This window comes from Octopus sinensis, unplaced genomic scaffold, assembly GCF_006345805.1.
Source record: "Octopus sinensis unplaced genomic scaffold, ASM634580v1 Contig14191, whole genome shotgun sequence".
NCBI classification, from domain to species: domain Eukaryota; kingdom Metazoa; phylum Mollusca; class Cephalopoda; order Octopoda; family Octopodidae; genus Octopus; species Octopus sinensis.
In genome coordinates this window covers 5,001-15,000 of record NW_021833135.1, presented here as the reverse complement: position 1 = coordinate 15,000, position 10,000 = coordinate 5,001, and the positions used below count along the sequence as shown (strand labels likewise).

Sequence of the window (10,000 nt, the reverse complement as noted above, 5' to 3'; positions counted from 1 at the left end):
TTTTACTTCATGTTAAATAAACCCTGTCTCGCTCGGCTTTTATACACCATGTTGTTAGTGACCGTAGATTTAAGCCCTTGGCCAGGATAGCCAACACTGATAAGCGGAGGAAATGCTGTCCAGACTATTGGAAGTAAACATTTGCTCAATCGAACAATGTCATCTTCTCTGATGAGTTTTTTTTATTCCACATAGGTGTGTGTTCATGCCTGGAGGGCAACCCTAAGAAGTCTACAACACTGACTACTTGACCTGGGTCGTGAAGAATGGATGTGACTCTGTGATGATTTGGGCAGAGATGTCATGGAATTCTCTTGATCATTTAGTTGTTCTATATGGCAGAGCTAACACCGAGGTTTAGCTGAGTATTTTGGTTAATGATGAGTATCCTATAGTACGGACCTTATTCCGTGATAGTAGCACGGTCCTCTTGGATGATGACACACCGATTCACCTGGCAAATATTATTCAAAATTCGTACAAAGATCACAAAAGTGAAGTAGACCACTTGGGTTGTTCGAACCCTCCCCCCACCCCATACACACACACAATCACAGAATCTAAGTATAATCGAACATTTCTTGTGCATTTCGGAGCAGCAGAGAATATACGTTTCCCTCTGTTGCTGAATGAACTAAAGCAAGTATTTAAAAAAATTTTTTTTACATGATGAACAACTCAGAATTTCCCTTAAAACTGCTCAGAACTTGTTCGAGTCAATTCCTAGACATATCAGAAGTTTGCATCTCGGAATTTTGCAGTGATGCAGCACTGAATTTTGTCAGTGAACAGGTCGCAGTCTCAAAGCGACGAAAATATTTTGACAAATTAAATTTAAATGTTGAAGTGAATCTAACGGTTTTTGTGTGTTTCTTAAATGGCTTATAAACACCTTCAACGCTGCAACTGTTTTCGTTCCAGCACACGATCTCAAATCAAATCACTTGCTATGCAAGTACATCTCCTTTATATTTATATATATATATATATATATATATATATATCGTGAATACTACCTGCAATTTTTTTCTCTGTCCTCCCGTCTCGGGATCTTTCTTTCTCCTATGTTCCGACGAAGAGCCCCGCTCGAAGCGTCAAACCCTCCTTCTTCCCTTCTTTCCTGAGCGTCCAATAATACTTTATTTGTTCCACATCCTTGCGTTGTTGTCCTTTTGTTTTCTTGTTTGGATTAACTTTATATATATATATAATATATATATATATATATATATATATATATATATATATATATATATATGTATATATATACTAACAATATAGGATGAAGTCCCTTTCTCTACAGAAAAGGAATCCATCAGGAAACGTGGGCAGTATATTAAAAAAACCGTTACGGTTGAAGTATAAACATCATATAATTAAGGGCTAAAGAGGGTTATTCTAAAGCCAATACACTGATTAATCCACTTATAATCCGCTTGCTACAGGAGAATTGAAACTGAAAACGGGCAACTAACCTTTAGAAAATTTAAATTTCGTTATCTCTATATTGAATCAATTTCGGAATTAATCTTATAAAAGATATATTCTTTCTTCAGTAGAGCTTTCGATGGGATATAAATAAAATACTCACGTATGATCATGGAAAAAGCACAAGCTAAAAACATAACTACACTTGAGTACATCACTTATATCTAAAAATAAAAATTCTTTAGATAGATAGATATTATTATTATTATCATTATTATTATTTATTATTATTGAGTGAGAGAGCAGTGCATGCCTTCAAAGGGACACTGGGGTAAAATATACGAAGCCCAGTATACCCATCATGACTGCCAGTCTAAGAGTACACCAGACACATGCATCACAACCATATGTGCACGACATGGTTATCTCCTATCAAGACAAACAGCGCATGACTTTGCAGGTTGGGCCCAGTTAGAATTTTCTTCAGCTCGAGTAGCAATGTGAATTACCCAAACCTCCAAGAATTCCTTTCAACAAATGGCTATGATGCTCCCCCACTAATTCTGCTCATGATCAGAGATGCACATATCGTCAGCCACTAAAGGACATGGTCAACTGTTTAAGGTCAAACAACTGACAAGCAAATCTGTGGTATTGAGCAGAATATTTGCTGTAGCCCATCTTGTATTCCAAGACAAAACAATGTACATGATAACACTTCCAATCAGTTAAGATCAGAAGCCATGAGGGCCACTGCCAGGTACTGCCTCAGGGCATTTTATCATTATCATCATTATTATTATTATTATTATTATTATTATTATTATTATTATTATTATTATTATCATTATTATTATTATTATTATTATTATTATTATTATTATTATTATTATTATTATCATTATTATTAATATTTTTATTATTATTTTTATTATTATTATTATTATTATTACTATTATTATTATTCTTCAGTAGTTTTATTTTTATAGCGTGCTTTCACTTCACTACCGAGCGCAGCTCTGTGTGCCTTGGGTATGTGCTGTGATTTGTTGTGATGCTCTGATGGTTATTGCATGGAAAGTGTTCTGCGTAGGATGTGTGCAGTGCCTAGTAGTGCAATTTTCTGTATGTTATATGTGTTTGTAAGTCCTGGTGTTTTTGTTATGTATTTGTCTGAATATTTTTTATCATGCCTAATGCACCTACTATGATAGGAATTGTTTCTGTTTTCAGGTTCCACATTCTAGTTACCTCTATTTCCAGGTCTTTGTATTTTGAGAGTTTCTCCATTTCTTCTTCTTCTTCTTCTTCTTCTTCTTCTTATTATTATTATTATTATTATTATTATTATTATTATTAGACTCAAAGGCCGAAAGTTTCATGCAAAGGCACCAATCAGGGACAATGCGTGAAAATATTGGCTATTGAGTCACTTTGAAAATTTTATCGATTATTAACAATATGTGTGAAAGCTTGTGCACGCGCACACTCGTGCGTGTGCGCGTGCGTGTGCGTGTGCGCGTGCGTGTGTGCGCGCGCGCGCGCGCGTGTGTTGTGTACAGACTTTTTTTTTTTGTTTAAGTGTGAAAGTGATATCAAATAACGTCCATTTTAAACAAAAAGAAAATTAATGACAGTAACCAGATATTTATAAACCCTGTGATGAAATGCGTCATAATTTGTCCAATTTCGAAATAATATCCTCTACAATTGGGGTTAATAACACATAAATAACTCCTATTATCTTACCAATTATGAATTAATCACTGTTTCCATATATTATTCAAGAGTCATGTTTCTCTTTACATAATTAGTTAAGGAGATATGTAATGGATATAGTTAATTAGGGTCATTGTTTTTTACTATATGATGAGTTTCAGATATTATGTTTTTCTATCTCAAAGTTCTCAAGAGATTAATTTTTAAAAAGTTGATTTAGTGCGGCTCTTCCCCCACCCACCCACTCTCTCTCTCTCTCTCTTCCGCCTCCTCCTCCTCCTCTCTCGGTTTAGGACGAAATCTTCTTGGTGGGAGTTGGTATCAAGTCAGATTGATTCTAATTTTATCTGAGATGAATGTAAGACTGAGATATAAGAGATTAATTAGAAAATTTAATCTACTAAAACTAGAATAAAAGAGCGCAAATCTAATAATAATCAGTTGGTTGTGGTCAGAAAGGCGGCAAGCTGGCCGAGTGGTTAGCACGTCGGCATTTTGTCCGTCTGTACGTTCTGAGTTCAAATTCCGCGGTGGTTGACTTTGCTTTTCATTCTTTGGGAGTCGATAAAATAAGTACCAGTTGAGTACTGGAGTCAATGAAATGTGGAGGCACATGGCCTAGTGGTTAGAGCAGTGGACTCGCGGTCGAGGGATCGCGGATTCGAATCTCAGACTGGGCGATGTGTGTGTTTATGAGCGAAACACCTAGGCTCCACGCGGCACCGGCAGAAGGTAATGGCGAACTTCTGCTGACTCTTTCGCCACAACTTTCTCTCACTCTTTCCTCCTGCATCTTGCAGCTCCCCTGCGAGGGACCGGCGTCCCGTCCAGGCGGGGAACCTATACACCAAGGAAACCGGCCCTTATGAGCCAGGTATGGCTTGAGAAGGGAATGAAATCGACACCGTTTGTAAAGCGGCGACGGAGGAAAACACTGCCACAAAAAAATATACACATAAATATGAATATATATGACGGGCTTCATACAGTTTCCATCTACCAAATCCTCTCAAAAGTCTTTGGTCGGCCCGAAGCTTATAGTACAAGATATAGTTGAAATTTACAAAAAGCAAATGATGAAGACAGGTGTAGGAACAACAAGCAGGTGTATTAGTTTAACGCTCGGCAATAATGGAAAAGCCTTTAACGTTTCGAGCCTACGCCCTTCGACAGAAAGGATTGAAAGGAATAAATATAATATAATAAGTTAATATTTAGATAAGTAATAAGTAAATAAATATTAAACTTTTTCTTTGCAATTTTCTTTTCCTCCCTCTATTGTGGTAAAAAACTTGATATATATTCAAAATATTCAAAGAAGTTTTATCCTTTTGTGAAAATATCATTCTTAATAATTTTAACTTTATACAATAAGACAATATCGTATGAAATGATCTTTAGAAATTACTTGATTTATCTCTTTGTTAAATGGCTCTACCTTCTTGATCTTAATATTTATAAGGGCCTTTATATAAATAACCCTTCTAAACAAGTACCACTAAGAAACTATAAATATCATGTAGGGAGTAACAATAATAACTTCTTAAACCTATAATATAACCCTTAGTTTTTAAAAAAAGATTAATGTAAAATATGATTGTTCCATAACTTAAATATTCCTTTAGCCAATACCAAACATCAGTATTTTATTGATATTAGCTAAATAAGTAAATATATAATATTTAGTCTAATATATTTTGAAATATTATACTTTTTCTAAAAATCTTTTCTATTGGTGTTAACAAGCTACATATACTTTACGATAGTATTAGTAATTAAGCTATTTTATTTCCTTTTCTATGGTGTTCTGCCATACTTGAATATTTTATTTTATTTCTTTATTACTTTATAATCAGCCTTTCTTTATTTATAAAATTAATCTAATTTTTGTATCTCTATAAATTCATACTTAGCTTATATAAAAATATTCTGGTATATTCACTACTTATAAAAAATACTGCTTAGATTAAAATTTTACTATTACAGAATTAGCATGTTCCTTTACCCCAATACACCTTTATTAATACCAGTATATACCAATTAATCAATTTTCACAGATACCAACTGATGAGTTAGTATTTAAGTATACAATATGTATAAATATTAAACTATTTCTGGATAATTTCTTTTCCTCCCTCTATTGTGGTAAGAAGTTTGGTATAAACTCAAAAGTATTCATAAATTTCTATCCTTTTGTTATAATATTCTTCTTAATAATCCTTTGAATAACCATAAACTTTAACTGTATACATAGCAACATTGTTTAAAATATCTAACTATAGTACCATATGATAAGACTTCCCCTGTTTCATTATCAATAGTCTGCTAGTGGCTGCCCCCTTAATTGTCAGCTAACATCTTGTTTTAAGTTTTCCCTTCCTAAACCTCATGATATTGCTTATAATAAATCTTGATTTTTATGACTATACCAACTAGAATGTCTGTCTACTCTCTCAGCCATAACCCTAACAGTTACTGCCCTCTGTTCTCTTAGACTTAGATATACAAGGGATTTAAGACAAAAAATCAGTGGCAGAGAGAATCTTCTTGAAAATTTTAGTAACTTCTATGCTGAAGTAGAGACAATATGTTCTTTGTCTATCTCCTTAACTTCTTGGAACTTTCAGGTATAATTATACTAATGTGTCCATCTGTTCTAATTTAATTAAATTTTATGTCTTTGTGCGGCTGAAGATTGCTCTACATTTTAAATTGATGTAATGATTTGCATTGTTCAATTAAATGGAGTTGCATGAAACGATCGTACTGCATTACCTCGGAATATCCTTGTTACCTCAACTTAAGTATCATATTCATCTGAATCTATATATATTTACATATATATATATATATATATATATATATATATATATATATATATATATATATATACATATATACTATACATATATATATACATATATATCTACATATATATATACATACACATTATATATATACATATACTTATATATATACATATATATTATGTATATACATATGTATATATATATATATAATATATATTAGAGAGAGAGAGAGAGGGAAATCTACACACACATATATATATATGTATATGTATATGTATATATATATATATATACATACATACATACATATATATATATATATATATTATATATATATATTATATATATATATATATATATATAATTATATATATAATATTTACTATATTACTATATATATATATATAATATATACTATATATATATATATATATATATATATATATATATAGCAATTAAGGACAACTACTTAATAAGGAAAACTTAACAAGAAATTGTCAGGTAGATAGCGTGAAAACCTCATAAGAGAAAACATTTCGAAAATAATTATTTCTTATTGAACATATTAATTTATATATAGAGGGCATTATACATACATGCCAGAAGGTTATACATACAAGCCACACGCTAAGAGGGACAATTAGTCATTTCTACCAAAATATTACTAATCCCACCGAATGCAATTTTTCAAAGTAAGACATTTAAAAAATATATAGACCTGTATCACAGTGATTTCATACTTACGTATTCATCAGCAGGCCTGAATGTATTATAAATAACAACGACCCTCCCCGCTTAAGCCGATCAGCTAACTGATCAACATCAACGAAGCACATGGGTGAGTTTACATATATTACATCCGGATATAAATGGCAAACTTTTACGAATTGCATTTCGGAGAGGAAAAGTTTTTTTCGAATAAATAAAAAATTAGCAATTAAGGACAACTACTTAATAAGGAAAACTTAACAAGAAATTGTCAGGTAGATAGCGTGAAAACCTCATAAGAGAAAAAATTCGAAAATAATTATTTCTTATTGAACATATTAATTTATATATAGAGGGCATTAAATACATGCCAGAAGGCATTATACATACAAGCACACGCTAAGAGGGACAATTAGTCATTTCTACCAAAAATATTACTAATCCCACCGAATGCAATTTTTCAAAGTAAGACATTTAAAAAATATATAGACCTGTATCACAGTGATTTCATACTTACGTATTCATCAGCAGGCCTGAATGTATTATAAATAAACAACGACCCTGCCCCGCTTAAGCCGATCAGCTATATTTATATATATATATATGTATGTGAGTGTATGTGTTTGTGTGTCTGCGTTTGACCCCCTAGCAATGCTTGACAACCGATGCTGGTGTGTTTACGTCCCCGTAACTTAGCGGTTCGGCAAAGAGACCGATAGAATAAGTACTGGGCTTACAAAGAATAAATCCCGGGGTCGATTTGCTCAACCAAAGGCGGTGCCCCAGCATGGCCGCAGTCAAATGACTGAAACAAGTAAAAGAGTAAAAGAGTAAAAGAGTTCACTTACCCGTGAGTACTCGGTGTGGAAGAAATCCAAACACAAACAGGGACACTGCACCGAATGTAAATATTCTAAGCGTGAAGATCGCCATTTTTTGGAAGCTCTCTTAGATGTAATGTCCAGAACAGCTCGCAAAACAATGTGTAAACACTACATGCAATTCTCTGTTAACACTCTGTAGATAAAGACTGTTCTGTGTAGATAATTGCATGCATTTTATTATCGTCGACCTCTTTTATATTGCAGCTTTATCGTAAGAGGTGGTCTCTGATTTTCCTGCGTGCATGTAGGTACCAATGTATGGGGTAGGTGAGAGGAAAATGTATGCGAGTGGAGAAGCTACGTATGTGTGGAGACACGAATGAGTGGCAGCTGGATGGGGGTGCATTGGCGGAGGGTGCGAATGTGACAGGGGTACGGTTTGTGGATACGAATGTGTGTGGTGGTGGTGGTGGTGGTTGGAGACGAAAAGGTGTGAGGTTACTCACCTCGGTTTTAAAATAGGCTGAGAAATCCGGGTTTATCGGCAATTGAGATATGTATCAAGTCGGGGTGAGGTACAGATATGTGCTTTTGGTACGAGTGTGTGTGTGGGGGGAGGGTAAAGAGTGAATATCTCGGGATGTACGAGTGTGTGATATGCGAATGGGAGTAGGGGGCATCATCAAGATACGTGCATGTGTTATCTTTTAAGTTATCTGGTCTTTAGACGCGGCCGTACTGGGGCACTGACTCAAAGAATTTTAGTCGAGCCTAGTACAATCGGTCTCTTTCTACCGAAACACAGGGTTGTAGGGACGTAAACATACCAACACCGGCTGTAAAGCGGCGGTAGAGGGCAAAAAATATATACATAAATATGAATATATACGACAGGCTTTATACAGTTTCCATCTACCAAATCCAATCAAAAGTCTTTGGTCGGCCCGAAGCTATAGTAGCAGATATAGTTGGAATTTACTGAAAGCAAAAGATGAAGACAGGTGTAAGAGCAAGTGTATTAACTTGATGCTTCAGAAGAATTGACAAGTCGTTAACGTTTCAAGCCTATGCTCTTCGACAGAAAGGATTGAGAGGAATAAAATTGAAGATAGAAGGAAATAAAAAAAAACAGAGACAGGTAAAAGTAGAAGATAGTTTGACCAAGGTGCCGGGATGCCCGAACGTGGGGCTGAACCCGGAACCTTGTGGTTGGGAAGCGAACTTCTTACCATGAATTTGTTTTAGGTGGGGGCAGTCGATTAGATCGCCCCCATTACGCAGCTGGTACTTAATTTATCGAGCCTGAAAGGATGGAAGGCAAAGTCGACCTCGGCGGAATTTGAACCCAGAACGTAACGGCAGACGAAATACCCATTTCTTTACTACCCTCAAGGGGCTTAACACAGAGGAGGACAAACAGAGGACAGACAAACGGATTAATTATAAGTCGATACATCGACCACAGTGTGTAACTGGTACTTATTTAATCGACCCAGAAAGGATGAAAGTCAAAGTCGACCTCGGCGGAATTTGAACTCAGAACGTAACGGCAGACAAAATACCGCTAAGCATTTCGCCCGGCATGCTAACGTTTCTGCCAGCTCGCCGCCTTCTTACGCCTAGATATTGAGGTACAACTCTGTGTGTGTGTGTGTGTGTGGTTACGAATATGGCAGGGATACGAATGTAGGAGACTAAAATATGTGAGGGTAGGAATGTGCTGAGAATGAATGTTCGCGGCACGAATGCGCTGGTACTTACGAATGGCAGGGGTTGGGTTATGAATATGTGATGGTACGCAAATACAGAGAGAAGGTACCAATGTGGTGGGAGTTACGAAAGTAGGGTACTGAATTCGAAAATTGGTGGTACTACTGTGCTCGGTACGAAGTCTATATACGCACATGCACAAAAAAAGCAGGCTGAAAGGTAATATACAGAAAAAATATGTAAAAATATATAAAGCAATAAAAATATATAAAAATATATAAATATGTAAAAACATGTATATATAAAATATAGAGATAAAATGCTTGTATGTGGACACAATATAAAAAGCAGGTTCAATCTGTGCTCTTAAGGGGAGGGACCAAAAACGTAGCAAATATTTAGCCATATGTGGGCATGAACCAAAAAGTTCAGTTCTTGAATTTAGACCTGTAGCGGGGTGTATATGAACATATTTATGCGCGTATGGGTATATATACGTGGTGTGTGTGTGTGTATGTGTGTGTGTGTGTGTGCTGGTGCGTATATGTGTACATGTGTATGGTTGCATATATATGTATACATATAGGTGTGTGGGTGTGCATGTATGTGTTTCACGCGAGTGAGAATGAAAATATGCATATATAGCATATGCGTGCCCGTATGGGTATATATACGTGCGTGTGTGCGGATACGTATATGTGTACATGTGTATGGTTGCATATATATGTATACATATAGGTGTGTGGAGGGTGCATGTATGTGTTTCACGTGAGAGTGAGTAACCATATGCATATATGCACA

At 35.1% G+C, this 10,000-nt stretch overlaps 1 protein-coding gene across 1 annotated transcript in view; it reads right to left on the bottom strand.

Moving 5' to 3' along the window:
* The window catches only part of LOC115230046 (neuronal acetylcholine receptor subunit alpha-9-like), a 23,397-nt gene that overhangs the window by 10,198 nt on the left and 3,199 nt on the right, over window positions 1-10,000 (bottom strand). The window contains exon 2 of the mRNA XM_029800282.2: window positions 7,514-7,700. Within this exon, the coding sequence (XP_029656142.1) occupies window positions 7,514-7,598 (85 nt within the window). The 5' untranslated portion in view covers window positions 7,599-7,700. The remainder of the gene's footprint in view (window positions 1-7,513; window positions 7,701-10,000) is intronic.